Genomic DNA, 17,217 nt, shown 5'->3' on the forward strand with positions numbered 1-17,217 from the left:
GTCTTTGCTGATTTGAGTGTGGATATATATTACTTCGGCAGACTTTATTACTCTGCATCACGTCTTTTTTTCCTAACGGTCTATTCACTCACTCTTGGTCAAACCACTTTCTCTAAAAACACAAAACGGCACATCATCCAGTTTGCGTGATTTCTAATTCTCACACTGCACCTCTGATAAAAAAATACTCTTCCGCGTTCTCTCCGATTTTCATCTATCTGCCTCATTTTTCAGTTGGCTTTTTTCTAATAAATGTTGCCTAATGATAACACATTGAGTTAATTCTTCCGCTCAGTGTACACTTTATGAAATATCGAATGCACAGGATGTTGATAAAGATGAAATAGTTATAGTTTCTTTAGCATTAGTATGGTATAAAGTTACATCGAAATAAAGAGAACGGTATCTGTGCAAACAGCTGATAATTAAAAATTTTCGTACACTTGATACATGTCTTATATACCTATATAAAATATATCAAGTATGGGATTTATATCATATACATGTTTAATGTTACATGATAAATTATAACTATGAAGCTATAATTTAGGAAAACAAGTATCAAATTACATAGCAATGCAGACTATATAGTTACCGCTGTATTTCAATGACATAATGTAAGTAAAAAAAAACAACGAATTATTTATTATACCGATGAGTAAGAAATCGAGTTTGGAAAAGCTTGAACTTTTATTAAAATCTTGTGCATACCTATATAACGCGCGTACATGTATACTGAGTACGTTTGGAACGTAGAATTCGCAGGGATGTCGCGGAATGCCTTTTTAGTGCATAATCATATTCTTGCTACTGAAATTTCGTTTCTTCTTATATCTAGAGCGTGAATTGTATATGTTATTTGAAGTTCATGTTTTAATTTTTAAAACCAGGTCACTCTTTGTGTTCAAGCTTTCAAGTGCCTTTGGGAGTGTGGATTGTGTCGAACGTGCTATAATTTCATGAAAACGTTTTAGCGATGCAACTCGTTTTATTTCGGTGATATTAAGATCAAATACTGAATAACGCATACACTAGAATATTATGCAGAGGCAACAATTTATTTCGACCGAGATGTCCTTTCATGAATCGAACAAGAATTGTGTCGGACGCAAATAAAAAATAATTTTTTTTAAATAAAAATAAATTTTGACGATTGAGATTGACACGGTAACCGGTCCTTAGTTGCATTTAAAATGGAAATATAACTTAAAGTTCCATTCAATCTGTAATTTGCAAGATTTTAACGAATAATATATGTCGTAAAATGTTTGTTAACGTTCACCCTAGTTGGAAATCTTATTACAAATGTACGCGTCTTATTACAGAATCTCATCGACCTTATACTTTTACCATTTATCTAATGATTTTAGGTAAATATGAAAATTAATATTACTAACACCGTTTAAATATATTACTCAAGTATTATGTTAATTACATCACTTAAGTATAAAGTTCTAGTACTTCATTTTGTTGAACGCGATAATTAATAGGGAACAGAATGAAAGTGGGATATACGTCGTTGATTTGGCTACACGTAATTTGCGCATGATGAATCGGCACATAGTGCCAATAACATATTCGCTTAAGATTGACTGATCTCTTAATTACAATTACAATGTTACCTTATTTTCTGTTCGTTTCGTTTTGCGTGGCATTCTAACGAACTTTGCGACATACTAGATATACATACATCGGATCGACTTGATGAATGTTGAAACGAATGAAAGATGTTACTTTGTGAACTGTCCTATCAAGAGAGGTACTAGTCATAATAGTTGTTGTTGTTGCTGTCGCTGTTATTATTATTATTATTGTTGTTGTTGTAATTATTGCTATTCTTGTTATTATGTTAGTGTCACTATCCAAAACGTTTAAGTTTTCTTTCACACTCTGACCGAGTCTCTTACCGATTTTCGTTAATTTACGTTAGAAAACTTAACTTGTCAGAGATGTTTACTGTGATAGATGTTGCATGCTCGTCATGATTTATACGGCAATGTTACGTGTTCGGTATTTAATTTTCCATTTATTCTCGGGATTGCTGGTCGGGTAGACAAATATGACAGTTCGTTTCAACGATCAAGAAGCTCGAGCATGTCGTCGCTCGAGAATATCACCACAGAAACCATCAGCTGCCTTACATTCGCAGATTCCTACACGAAAAAGAGCGGTATGTGACATTTTCACACGAAATTGCTTCTTAATCGATGCTCTTATTAATATGCTTTATTCTATTCTTAAGATACCAGTCCTGTGCCAACACTTTGGATCGGTACATCCTTAGGATCTATACAAACGGTGATATTTAATACACCTGCTCGTGGAGAACGACACGCTCATCCAGTCGTTGTTTCTACCTGCAGTAAGTGTTATTGTGTTCCATGAAATGTATTAGGCCTTTCTATGTATGTCTGTGCGCATGAGACAAGGTATAACCTAATGTAATGATTATTCTATTTGTTTTTATAGATGGATCTACGTTTAAGTTAAAGGGATGTATTCTATCAATGTTCTTCTTAGATTGTAATGGTGCCCTGATTCCATACTCTTACGAGTCCTGGAAAGACGACAGTATGGAGAGTAAAGAACGCAATAGTATGTTATGATACATATGATATGTTTTTTTAATATATATTGCAACTGTTATATTATTAGTGACATTATCTACATAGTATAATTCTATAAAATAATGTAATTTGTAATATACAGGATGTTTCGAAATGGGTGGTACAAGCTGACATGGGTGGACTCTGTATGAAAAAATAAACCAAAAATACAGAACAACGATTTTCTATCTGCTGCTTCGTCTTGGAAATTAAATTTGAAAATTTTTCGTCTATGCAATTGTTGCTTTTGCAACTTAACCGATTACATTATACGTTAGGATTTTGCTAATGTTATGAAGGATACAGATTAACGCTACGTCTTAGCGAAATCTTGCCGTAAACAAATTGTTGCTTCTCGAATCATGAAAGCATAAACTGATGGCAACGAATTTTTGGTCTATACTTGCTCAAATAGCTGTATAACCCTCTCTTGCAATGGTTCATTATTTGTTTAATTTTTAGATATACAAATTCGTTAATGAGACCTCAACAAAAAATCCAATAGAATAGAGTTGAGTGATATTGCAGTGTCCTCAGTATGCTAAATACAGGGACAAGTTAATTATACCATTATAGTACGGCGAAGTCGCAAACGCGAAAAGTGCTAGCGTTCGTAAGGAATTTTCAAATTTAATTTTGTCGACAACGAAGTCGCAAATGGAAAATCATTATTCTATATATTTGATTTATTTGTTCACAAGGAATCCAGTTATACTCGGTTGTACTATCCGTAACACCCTGTATAATGTATTTAGTAGTGAGATTTGCTGTAAATTCGAATTTTCATTGGCAAAAATATTTTTACAAATATTTTTTTAGAAACGGTTTTCTTCCAGTGACGCGATGCGCCTTTTATCGTTACAGGAAGTCAAGGCAAATGTAATAGTCGAACGTCTTCTCCATCGATGAACACTCAAGTAGCTACAGGAGAGGGCTTCGAAGACCGCCAATTCGTTGTATTAGCGTCAGAAAAACAAGCGAGGGTTGTAGCATTACCCTCGCAAAATTGTCAGTACAGACAACAACTGGCTGAAAGTCATATTGTGATTAAAGCAGAGATTACGTCTTTGAAAGGTATGTATCGTAAATATCCTTTTTTTTCGTAAACAATTTATTTCATATTTGTACAAAGTCTTAAGTTTTCGAATTAAGTATACATATGTATATTACTAACTAATTAGTATTTGATAATAATTATAGATGTACAATATACAGTTACGTTTAAAATATGTTGTCCTTTCCTGCTTTTATATTGGTACACATTTCAAACGTTTCACTTCAAATTCCGAAAGTTGTGTGATAAGCAGATGCCAGAATTACGTTTAATTTTTCTTCTAATCATCCGATCAAGAGAATTCACAACAATTTCAAATTTTAGTATCTGTTTAAGATTGTGGGTCAATAAGAAAGGAATTTTATGCTAGTTACATATATTTCTGTAGTGCACCGTTGTCGCAGATCGTAAGATCGTAGTATAACAAGCATACTTCGAACATTTTTACGTAATCGTTGGAATACAATTCGATATGTGTAATATGAGATATTATGAATTGCTTTATTGCTATGTAATACATATAGTTTGGGTTGAATTATATTCAGTCAGCATCAACATTTTTGAGTAAATAGCAAGTCAGTATTCAACTCATCTGGTAAAAATCAAGTTAAATTAATATAGATAAAAGAGCAAAATCTTCTGTGTGTTTCAGACAATGTCTGTCTTGTATGTTACATTTCAAATGGTCACATAACTACTTATAGTTTGCCAAGTCTGAGGCCGCTTATAGACGTCGATTTTCTACCGCTTATAGATTTGAGGTAAGAATAACAATTGTTTCATTATATTAGCTTTGCAGCAAAATAATCATTCTAACTGCACATGGTATATAATGCACTATATGCTATTGCATTATTGCAACATTGCAAGACTGCAACATTTTATATATGTACATCGTCGAATGTAGCATAAAAGTCATTTCATACTAATGACATTATTTTCTTGGCTAATACTTCTAATTGATTATTTTTGGAATATATGTATGTAATAGTAAAAAAAATAATTATTCTAAATAACTATTGTACGTGTAACGGCTTTAACTACTAATTTCTTAATTGTTTAAATGTTTATATTTTTAAATAGTGGGAGCTTTAAAAAAATAGTCAAAATATAATGAAATATTAATCGTCGATGAGTCACCAAAACATGACATTACCAGCTGTTTAAAAAGAAACAATCTAATATTATTATAACGTACACAATTGTAAATATTAAAGTATATATTATAATATTTTCATCCTTTGATCGTTTATTGAGAAAACATTGTTGTAGTTTTGATGAATAGAATAATCATTTAATACAAGGGGAACTTCGACTTGAATTCAAATATAATAATCGAATTTCTCATATTTTGTTTATTATTAACGTTATATAAACTTTTTTATATAAAACTTTGTTTATTAATTAGTTTTTGATTACGTTGAATTGATTACGTATGGAACATGTAACTAATTGCATATACTGATTTCGAATGGAATTATATGTTTTATTATATATATGTACAATATAGTTTATTTGTTTATGAATTTAAAATTGAAAATTTATTGATTTATTCATATGTATGCAGATATATTACTAGATTTTTTTAAATTTTACTTTCTTTTTTTAAATTTCATGTACTTTTCAACATACCGATATAAATATTTGTGAAAGCTATAGTGGGCATACTTAAATTATGTTTACTATTATCTATCTATATATACATTTATATATACGATGAATAATAATTCCGCGATCTCTTTATATTTTTGAAATACGAATTTAAACATTCTTTCGTTGCATAGCGTTATGCACCATGTATTATGTAGCTGAGTGAATGTTGTATAGATATTACTTGATATCTGACACCAATATAAGTATAGAATAATTAATTAAGTATATTTAGTGAAATGATAATAAGCAATATTAATATTTATAGCATGTAATTTCTTTACTATATCTAACGTATATTCGTTAACCCTTAATACACTTATAGCATGTTTCATGTAGTATTCTTTATATAAGCACCTCTTTTGCACTGTTTAATATCTTCTATATAGTTAATTCAATAAACAGTTCTATGCTACTACTACTATTTACTCTATTGAATTGGCAGCTATTTACTTTTGAAATAATAGCAAATTTGCATCTTCAATTCATATTCTTCTTACGTAGTATATTTCTTTTCTGTTATGATAGTGTTCTTTTCTGTTTTCTTAAATATTCTTTTCCGTTAATATGAATATTCATATTCTGATTATTAATATAATTGATGATTATCCAAAAATGTTGTACGCAACATGAAATATATTACTTATTTATATTGAGTTATATCAATTTGAATTATACATATATATAATATACATATGTATTATACTATAAAATATATATACTTACAAAAAGTTATTTATAATATCCATTTACACTAATTATAACACCTAATGTCTCTCTATATATTAAACAGCGTTTGTAATAACAATTTTTTGATAACTTTAATCCTGTGCTAGTATTAGTATTTCATCGTTTCCACTTAAATGGAAATGTATGTTATACAGGGTGGTTGGTAACTAGTGGTACAAGCGGAAAGGGGGTGATTCTACGCGAAAAAAGAAGTCGAAAATATAGAATAAAAATTTTCTTTTTAATTTTTTTAATTTTTCCATCGAGACAACGATCTATTGAGATCCGTTATAACGTACCGCACGCGTACCGAGCGAAAATTCAAAGTCGATTTTCTCGAAAACAAAGCCTCAAACGAAAAATTTTTATTCTATATTTTCGACTTCTTTTTTCGCGTAGAATCACCCCCTTTCCGCTTGTACCACTAGTTACCAACCACCCTGTATAACATACATTTCCATTTAAGATATATAAGGTGTTCCGTTTAAACAGAAACAGTGGAATATCTCACGAGGGATTTAAGTTATCAAAAAATTGTTTTTACTTCAAAAATGCTTAGTATATAAAGTCAAGTTAATTTTTTTAAATGGGACCCCGTATCTTTTTAATTAGAATATCATAGCGTTTGTTGAGGCAAATGCAACGACTTGCCACGTGATATTATACCATGTAGTAAATTGCCATAGATTAGGTCCGAAGATTAATGTAAAACTGAATCGTCAACGCTATCAAATGACGTTACGCATTCCTTCTCTGATATTAGTATACTATCAGTGTACAATGAATGGTGTATATATACTTATACATATATATGTATTTTTTAAACATTAGATTATGCAGTGGGGGATTTAAACCTTCGAGAGCTTGAAGTTAAAAATAATCATTTTGGAGCCCCTGAACTAAGCCAAATTTTAAATAATTTAGCCTGGCTAAATCGATGTTCGTTAAACCATCAGGAAATTAATATTTCGTTTTAGGGATTCTTTAGCTAATCTGTCAGAATATGATACTCATTTAGACGGTGAACTTCATGCGTAGTAATTAAAATACGCACAATGCGATGGCAGTCCAAAACTGCGTTTAAAATTCCTATGGCAAGCGAGTCTCGTTGGAGGATTCAATTATTTTTCATGTATTCTATAGAACGTAAAAATTCTCCAAAACACTTTGGAATGGACCCATTGAATGTTTCGAATATTCGAACGATTATACGTGTTGATCCAGTAGACATCGTTTCAGCTAAGCTAAAATTTATTTCCCAGTCTTTGCATACTAACAAATGTATTTTGTGTAATTCTGATAATCGTTTATTAGTCTTTTTGACAAGCACTTTCGGGGCCCGGCGCTTATATTATTATTGCCGTTAAGATAAATTCGTCCCTGGATGTAGATACAGGGTGTTCGAAAATGATTTGTCACGAGCATCGTAGCGTTATTTTACACCTTTGGATCAATAAAAGTATGCCAAAAATAGCTGCAAGATTGACCTTGATCTTGAAGTTCAAGGACAAAATTTTTAGCTGCATCGTACTGTAGTTGTCACGAGAACCAAACTTATGAAAGGAATCATGGATCGCAACTGACCCTTCTCTTGAAAAATGATGTCAAAGTTTAATCGGTCTTTCATTGGCATTATTTTCAATATATTTGTTATTTTCCCTGTATCTAATTGCAAAATGTAAGTACATTACAAATAAAGTGAGTCTGAAAACTAATGATACTTCAACATCTTTTCCAAATCGGTTGAATTGCGATCTGTAATTCCTTTGAGACTTTTGACACTGATGATGACTAGAATATCCGATTTTGGATGCAATCAAAAAGATTTTTTTTTGAGATTTTCATTAATCCAGAGGTATAGAATAACGCTATGGTTATTGTGACAAATCATTTTCGAGTATTTTGTATATGTGTTTATAGTTACTCATTGAGTGTATTTTGTTACTCAGTTAAAAGAATGAAAGATTTCTCTAGATGTACATGTATATACATTATACATAAATATATGTGTAACCTTTATTTTTTTGTATAAAACTGTCTGTACTATATATAAATTATTATTAAAAAAACAATACGATCAATATACATAAATTGGTGTAGAAAAAAGTTCATAGCCTATTATATTTTTATTTGAGAAAATTAAGATGATTTAAAAATATTTACACTAAACAAAGTTTAATTTTGTCCGATGAAATCTTTTTCTATCTTTTACCGTTTTAGAGTTACAGCTTGTTTCAATTGTGTGAAATATAGTGTATAGGTACTGTTTATTTCGTTAAACGAATATTTTTTATTTTTTCAAGGGGTGTTATTTTTGAAACAAAATTATACTTTATCTTGTACACTATGTTAATATAAGATGTAAAATAATGTATATACATATGTATACATATCGTATGGTTCATTTTGATGCTCTTTTAAAGATATTAATATTTGATAATGTCAAATTTTGGTCTTGATATACAAAATATTTCTAAGTGTACCATTTAGAATATAGAAGTATCCCTGGTAGAATTTAGAATAAATATTTGTAGGCAACAGCCTAATTTAAGACTTAAAAATTAAGGGAAAAATATTTACCGACAGTTTGTATAGTTTAATTGGGAAAACACTTGCCCGGCTAGCGCGATCCGGAATCGAATCCGAGATCGAGTCCAGCAAATTGGATCGGTCGAATATTTTTTTCTCTCTACAAATTCATATAAAATATGTACTCGTTCTTTACTTCTTATTACATAAAGTAAAAACTGTGCAAGTTCTTATCCCTACGGTCTTATACATATTAGACTACAAAACTCTAGAATTTAAACTATGAAATTTACATAATTATTTATTTTGTTGAAAACATCCAGTTTATTTTTTTTTTTTTTTTGTTCAACTTATCGTTTCAGTAACATTTTTAGGTTTAACAGGGTTTTGTCACTCCTAAATTTTATTTAATCGTTATATGTATTTCTGGTGTAACTGTAAAACCTATTATTAATATTTGTTGTCTATGTAATTATCACGAATGAAATACTTTTAATATTTCCTTTGAATATCAGGAAGAAATATATTCAAAAGCTATGATCGATAAAAACTAGACAATTATACGATCTATTCCACATATCATGAATAGTGGTAGATTGATGGTCAAGTTAATTTTGCATTGATATTTTGTAACAAATGAAATCCGCTTTGAAATGCAAAAGACGAAGAATACATAGTTTGACCATAACTCGGAGGTAAGACTAGGGCACACTCATTGTTTGTTTAATGTTTTTCCTGAAAAGTACTTTGAATACACAGGATGTCCCACTTAACTCTGCCACTCTCAATTATTTTCTTATTTGAAAATTGATAGAAAATAATCTTTCGAGAGAAAGTTACTTCGTCTCAGGAGGGAAATTAGACTACGAGAATGAAGGTCGTCTGAGAGTCACAGCTTCTGAAATTTTGCTAATAATAACATTTTCTTGAATGAAATGGCCTATTGTTTTTTTAATCATTAAATCACTTCTGAACTAACGATACCAATTGAGGGTTAAATTATCTAATGATATTCAATATATAATGGTTTAAAATTTTAAATACATTATTGTGCAAGTTTCAACACTCCTGTTTAATTAATAATATTTATTTGATGTTCAAAATTAGAGATATTTCGAGAACTTGATTGTGGCATGTTTCCAATGTACAAGTTAATATCTACATTGTACATGTATTATGTAAAGTCTGAATTCATGTTCTTACTAATCAGAATATGAGTATTGTCACAAAATTCACTCTATTTAATACTATAGTTTATACTAAATTAAAAAAGATTATTAGACAGCAACAAGTTTTGTAAACAACGATTTATGTTATTATTCTTTTACCTATCATTCTTCTTACATCATCCTCTTTACATATTAAAAAAACAGCGATCGTGTATTCAAGTGGAATACATTTGTTGGAAATATCTTGAAGATAAAAAGATCCAATGTTTTAAGGGTTAATGCTAATTATGCGAACTAAAAATCTCTTTTTACTCGTGTATGGCTTAACGCTCACTTTTCTCCTGTCTCTGTAATCTCTAACAGTTTTCAGACTACAAAACATGGCATTGTAGACCCCATGTTGTCCATATGGGGTCATCAACTCTTTGTTAATGGCGATACCGATCAGTAAGTGATCTATAAAATACACTTTTCACAATATGTATTTTATACAACATACAATGCCTTGCGTGCTATACATATATATTTTATTTCTTTCCGATAAATCATCTCAATCCCTATACTTCTTTACCTCATGGTAAACGTCGTTCGGACGGCTGTTTCGATTTTTATTAGTATTTTCGTTATATGATAAAGCTTATTAAATATATACGTAAGCACACATTTTTTCAATTTCGATATTATCATCACAGTACATCTACATATTTCGTATAAACTTTATGAAACCAACAGATATCACACTAATTATTGTATATCTTTTTTACAGAATTGCAAAGACACTTTGCTTCAGCAATAGGGGCCATGGCTTATATCTCTCGTCGCCCACTGAGATCCAAAAGTTTTCTGTATCCAGTCAATTTTGGTATGATTCACTTTTATCGTAATATCTCAACGAATTTAATAGGGAAGTTAAAAATTCGAATTTTATTATTCCTGTTGAAAATTTATATTCCTCATTATTTCCTTCCTTCGTATTTAATTAATGTTATGGTATGAGGTTGTTAAATCTAGAATTGGTGTTTTCAAATTCGTCTGTTAATTCGTATCTTGTCAAGAAATAATATTCTTCGCTTCTAAATATATTAATTTGATTTCAGTATTCCATCATTTTCCATGCAATCAATGTTGATGATACATATGCAGTAAAAACATTTTCATCGTGTTTTTATTTTGATTTGTCATTTAATAGAATTTCTGTTTTTCCTTTGTGTATTAGAAAATTAATTTGTTAAAAGATTGTATAATTAGATTTAGAAAAGGACTTGCAGATATCCATTTTTAATTTTGTTTTCATTTCAGTTATTTATAGAAAAAACTTTCATGCTTTAGAACTACTGTACGTGCATATTTATTATATATTTATATCTGTTCCGTGAGACGTATTTTTAAACTGCTTTTCTAAATACTATAATAATAAAAATTATTCATTTCAGACTTTTTTAATCTTTAAATGTATCTTTTTGTAAACATTAAAACGATGATTTAGAAGGGCAAATAAGGATCGCTTTAATTCCACAATACATATGTATTTTACAGTTATTTATAAACAATTTCATTTATCTAATCGTTTCTTTTATATGATACAATACAAATATAACGATATTTGATATAATCTTTAGTTACCTTTTTCACCTGTTTCACCTCAGTTTGGAACTCATAACTCAAAAATATTTGTAGTGAAAATTGTGTTAAAGAGAAAAGTTAAATATAAGAATAAAATTTTGTATGTAGGTATTTTTGCTATGTGACATACGTGTAGGAATAATTTTAAAAACAGTTGAATTCTTGAATTGAATTGGAATCTTTTAACCATTTTAAATGTATTGTTTTCAGTGGTGAATTAACTGAAATGATGGGAGACTTGTTTACCGGTCACGATATGCCTGAACCACCTAAAGAAAGTTTCTTCAAAGGCCTCTTCGGCGGAGGATCACGAAGCCTTGATAGAGAAGAGCTATGTAAGTTTAACTTTGTTATTTGTTACTTATTTATTTATTTGTTAATAGAATGAGTATGAATCCAATATGTACAGGCAATTATGTATAAGATAAGAAATAAACAAAACTAGAAAATACAGAAAGAAGAGCAGAAGTAAAAGAACAGTAACATAATGAGCTACATAATAAGCGGTATAAAATTAAATACACGTACTGCAATTACAAAAATTCTACAACTAAAAACGCAATCTAAACAATGTGAAAACAACGCTACGTATAAAGATTACTTGAAACAATGAACAGAGCTACAGGAACAATGCATCTTATCCGTAAATGTATTGGCTAATTTTAGTGTTCGATTAATTGAATCACTTGAACCATATTTAGATTTTACGATAGCGTAATTAAATGTGTAATTCTATTGTAGAAGTTTTTGAACAAGTGTACGAATAAATGAGTTGTAATAATTGAGAAGATGAGACTTGACTACTTACAATTTTAAATAAAAACGAAAGATCATTGACAATTCTACATTCAGCCAAAGAGGTCATATTAAGCGTATTTAGCTATGGTTCATAATTGCGATCGTTACACAACATAGTTTTGTTCAAATGAAAAGCTATATAGATAAGGAATGTATGTCCAACTGTCTCAATGGTCAGGTTTTATGTTAAGAATCGAGAAAAGGAAATAATTACAACATACTCTAATTGAGATCTAATTACCGGAAAATATAATACGTTAATAATGAAAATGTCTTTAAAATTGGTAGGAGAACGAGCAATAGAATTTAACGATTTAAGAGCAGTGCACACAATTTTATGGCAATGCTTTCAGCTTAATGTAGGTGCAATGCAGATACCAAGGCCGTTAATTGCACTAGTTGCTAATTCATGACCATTAAGCTCATATTCAAAGATTATAGAACGACTGTTACGGAATTACCTCATTACATAGCATTTAGCGAGATTGAAATTCATTTTGTTTATTCTACATCAATCGCAAGATCTGATTAGATCAGATTGGGTATTACATTCTGTCTATCATGATATTACTATCTTTCCAATCATTTAAGATATTACTGTATACAAGCGAACGAACAAATTGCTTTGGAATGAAAAACTATAAAAGCATGGTTTAGGCGAAGAATTTTTGACTTTTGTTACTGGTGATCTTTATAAATCAGAAATAACGAAAATAATTATTTCTTAGGGAAGTGTATGTAATAGCATGAATCATATTTTGATTAAATATAATTTTAGTAAGATTTAAAAAGATCTTTAAGAAGATAAGATAAGATTAAATGTAGTATATGATAGAAATATTGTTTGAAAAAAGAATATTTCATATTTATGCATTATATTAAGACGATAACGTACCAGAGAATCTAAATGTACAAAAGTATATTGTATTTTACTCCGGTATTCAATAAATTAAATAGCAGAATTAATGTTATTTTCAGTTGGTGAATCAAGCGGTCGAGCTTCCCGTACGGTTGCAAAACATATACCAGGACCGAACGCAGCAACGGAAAATATGCGAGAACGTGTGACAACAGCGACGGGAGAAGTAAACGTGGCTCATCAAATGGTTCTCGAGCGAGGTGAGAAGTTGTCACAATTGGAGGAGCGAACAGGACGCATGATGTCCGAAGCTGAGGGTTTCTCGCAATCTGCTCACGGATTGATGCTCAAGTACAAAGACAAGAAATGGTATCAGCTATGAGAACGTCGTCCGAGTTCTATCCAAATATGGAATAGCGTACAATTATACTGTAATTTAGCGTTCACATTTCACCTATAAGTTCTGTCGTACCAAATAGGAGAACGTAACTAAAACTCGACAATTAAGTAATTGCGAACTTTACACGCACACACAGGAAACATGTTACATGATAAAGAGTGAGAGCTGTATTCGAATATGTATGTGTGTGTAGTTGACTCAAGCGTGTCGACGCGTCTTGAATGCGTGAGTGTGCGCGTGTCTGTTTCAAAGACGAGGCGAGAAAGAAAGCGAGAGAGGATGAGAGAAAGAGAGCGGGATAAGAGTAAAGGAAACATATATGAGATACTTTTACAAGCAGGTAATACACACGCACATCTTTCAGCAAAGAATATAAAAAAACGTCGTATATACACGTATAAACACAAGTAAGATTAAATATATATATATATAAATATATATATATATATATATGCGCGATTTCGAACATGTGTAATAACCTCTATATACATACACATACACATAACGTATAACGCGACAAATGAATGATATGCACGAAACATGTGAACCAAATAGTAAAACCCAGGAAAAGTGAGGTGGCCACTATTAAAATTAAACAAATTGTTAGTTCATATAGGTTATATAAGATATAAAAAAATAAGTATTTAGACAAATATAGGAAACTGATTCAACTACGTGCGAGTCAATACATATAATTATGTAATAATTCGCCTTTTAACCGATCGGTCCCGTTAATCCATTCGGACGTCCTGTAACATTAAATCGTTCCCGTGAACCGGTACCTTGTCTTTGTTTGTTCCTCCTTCGCAAACAAAACAAAACTTTGCAAAACAAAACTCCTTTGCAAAAAATATATATGTATGTCACAAAAATATCTGCCCATCGGAATACATATCTGATATTTAATTTTTTAAATATAATTGTTTAGTATATATATATTTTTTTATTTTATTTTCAAACAATTAGTCCATTACTATGAAATAAACTAATAAATATTTGCTGAAAGTAGACTCTGAATTATTTTCTTTTCTTTACTAATATGTAATTTTATTCAAAGTATATCATATACGTAACATGGTCGGATGCTTTTGTGACTAACTATACCTACATATGTACTTATATACATATGCATATTTAAAAGAAAACAACCAAAGCAGATGCACGAACAACTCATCAACGCTAAAAATCCAAATCAGAAAGTTTGAACAAGACCCTGTTGTTGAAGGTGCAGCGACGTTGTTCCGAATGTATTGACAATAAAGATAATTAATTAATTGAGATAATAGCGTACTGAATAAACGTTGAATGCAGTGTAATATATAATTTATCCACGATGTCAGATATTCGGGCTCGTACTATTCTCGTCTATAATAGACCTGTTGTGTCGTCGCATCGTTGATAAGTTGTATATTAGTTGTTATTATAATTGTAGTTATCGCTAGATATGCTATGTACATAAAGGAACAAATGCAGTAGGAAAAGTATTATACGTTAAAACAAAGAGCTGTTTGTATAATAACGTGTTGTAAGTTACGCTATTTCAGCGTGAATGATGAATTCAATTGAATTTATGGTATATAACGACGAGAACGAAAGAGAGCTACTGTAATTTTAAAAATTATACGTAGATTAGATTACTTAAAGACAATATATAATATACATATACGTACGTACGAGCTGTATGTATGTATGTATGTATGTATGTATGTATAAGTTCATTTGAATTTATCGAGGCTCTGAATCGTCGTACTGCTTCCATAGCAATAATTGTATAGTTGATGTTAATGGTACTAATCACCTGCATAAAACTATATTATAATGTGTCTTGCAGAGAATTAATTAGATCGCAATTTCTTCGAGTTAAGTCAACATTTTCTTGATATAATTTTCCTCGGACAATATACGCAAGCAGAGGTTTACTGGTAAACTTTTAACCGCCATAATACCTTTTGTCACGAGATGTATCTGTTATCGAGTGATTACTACTGTTGTGGTCCACGACAAAACAGGGTGGACTTGTTCGAAAATATCGTTGTAACACCCATACAAAAAGTTTCTCGAATTTTGGGATTGTGATATACATATATACAAGTATAACGTACACAAGAGAACCGAGAATTAATCTACTTTAATTTATTTAACTTATTAACTGATATCTTTTTTCGCGGCAGCTCTTATTGTCTTAGTATCGGTAGTATTCGAAGTCAAACAACTCGATACACCACAGATCTTCTAAAAATATAAAAAGAAAAAAGTAATCGCTATCGTATGGTGATATATTAACATAAACAAAGCTAACAAGTGTGTTGATATCCTATAAGAGAGAAAGAAGAGAAACCAATAGTGTATTATGCGGATAAAAAAAATATCCTTCTCGGATCTTTTGTGAAAGTGACGAAAAGTTGTTTACTGCTCTAACAATAGAATAGTAGTTAAATGTATAATAGTTGCAAACAAGAAACAGAAGATACATTATTACTTAAGTGTTTGATAATATAACATATTCTAACACTTGTTGTATAAAGACTATTGTTTAGGTGATTCTGAATTATTTATCATATCAAACAGGTTGAGATGTGTTTGAAAATAATTTATTGTAATAAGGGGAGTATTTAAAATTAGAACAAAGAAAAATATAACAAACGAGTAAAGATAATTATTAATTGGAAGTTCTATTTAACCTTTATCTATAATATTTCGTTCCGCTTCTCAAACAATAGATTAACCAGAAAATACAATTTACTATACATATACTTCATCGGTCAAATTATTTTCATACACAAACACAATTGCAAGGCTAGTTAACTTTTTTTATTGCTCGATTAAGTTTAAGATCCAACTCGCGATACAAAATGATTGTTCCCCTTTTCGATGAAAGGAACATTGTTTCGCAGATATCTGTACTTAATTTTAGAAATCGATCCAATGTTTCAGCTATTTGAGGAACTTGATTTTCACAAGAAAGTAAGCCCGATCATCTTGTAACGTACATTACATATACATACATAGATATTTATTCGTTCTGTTTGGATATGTTCGAACGACCGGTAGCTACCTCTCCTACTCGCTACACTCTTTGTATCGAATGTTCATCGGCTATTCTGTCTAACCTATTTCAACGCTGTGGCCTGAATCTGTAAATCTAATATTGTACATGAAATTTTGTCCTTAGATGCAGCGAAATATCTAATACTCTCGATTTATACTATTACTAATCTAGTACAATTCTTATTTTTCAAGAAATATAATACCATGTTATTGTAAAAGTACTGCCTCAAGGACAGACTGTATCTTGGCTCCGATTAATAAATGAGTTTGAACCAAATTAAGGATTCGTGTCTTTTAATAAATACAATAATTCTTTATAAAAACCTTATCGTTTATTAACTTCATGCACACACACATGCCTTTACTTTTATTCGTTTGATAAGAAATTGTATTCTTATCTTTTACCATGGTTCATAGCTAAATTTTATAGATTACAAGTAAAATTGTACCCTACCTACCCTAAATATAAAATCCTTAAAATCTACCCTAAATCATACGAAGATACTCGAGTTTTAAATCAAAATGTTCAATACGCTACCGGACTAGTTATATGTTTAGACAAATAACGCGAAAAAATAACAAGCTAGATATATGTATATACAAATAGATCATACTTCTTCATAACAGTTCTTGCATTTATTTTGCTTTGGTTTTATTTGCTTGGAAAATATATTTTATCTGAAAGTAACAGAGAAAACCCGGAAACATTAATCTCGTAAGTTACAATTAAACCTCTCAGAAGTTAAAGTAAG

General features: G+C 30.3%; 1 protein-coding gene across 10 annotated transcripts in view; it reads left to right on the forward strand.

The window, feature by feature from the left end:
* The window catches only part of LOC100744239 (syntaxin-binding protein 5), a 73,982-nt gene extending 57,240 nt beyond the window's left edge, over positions 1 to 16,742 (forward strand). For 5 of the 10 annotated variants that reach the window (XM_012381043.3, XM_033318816.1, XM_012381046.3 and 2 more), the window contains 9 exons: positions 2,054 to 2,170; positions 2,243 to 2,362; positions 2,470 to 2,595; positions 3,471 to 3,680; positions 4,313 to 4,421; positions 10,101 to 10,184; positions 10,504 to 10,599; positions 11,571 to 11,695; positions 13,137 to 13,524. In XM_012381043.3, the coding sequence (XP_012236466.1) occupies positions 2,054 to 2,170; positions 2,243 to 2,362; positions 2,470 to 2,595; positions 3,471 to 3,680; positions 4,313 to 4,421; positions 10,101 to 10,184; positions 10,504 to 10,599; positions 11,571 to 11,695; positions 13,137 to 13,399 (1,250 nt within the window). In that variant the 3' untranslated portion in view covers positions 13,400 to 13,524. Of the gene's footprint in view, positions 1 to 2,044; positions 2,171 to 2,242; positions 2,363 to 2,469; positions 2,596 to 3,470; positions 3,681 to 4,312; positions 4,422 to 10,100; positions 10,185 to 10,503; positions 10,600 to 11,570; positions 11,696 to 13,136 lie in introns of all 10 variants that reach the window. The other 5 variants (XM_033318817.1, XM_033318818.1, XM_024364989.2 and 2 more) reach the window with 3 other exon arrangements.
* The last annotated feature ends 475 nt before the right edge of the window (positions 16,743 to 17,217 follow it).

This window comes from Bombus impatiens, unplaced genomic scaffold (genome assembly GCF_000188095.3).
Source record: "Bombus impatiens unplaced genomic scaffold, BIMP_2.2 scf_0120, whole genome shotgun sequence".
In the NCBI taxonomy this organism is placed as follows: Eukaryota; Metazoa; Arthropoda; class Insecta; order Hymenoptera; family Apidae; genus Bombus; species Bombus impatiens.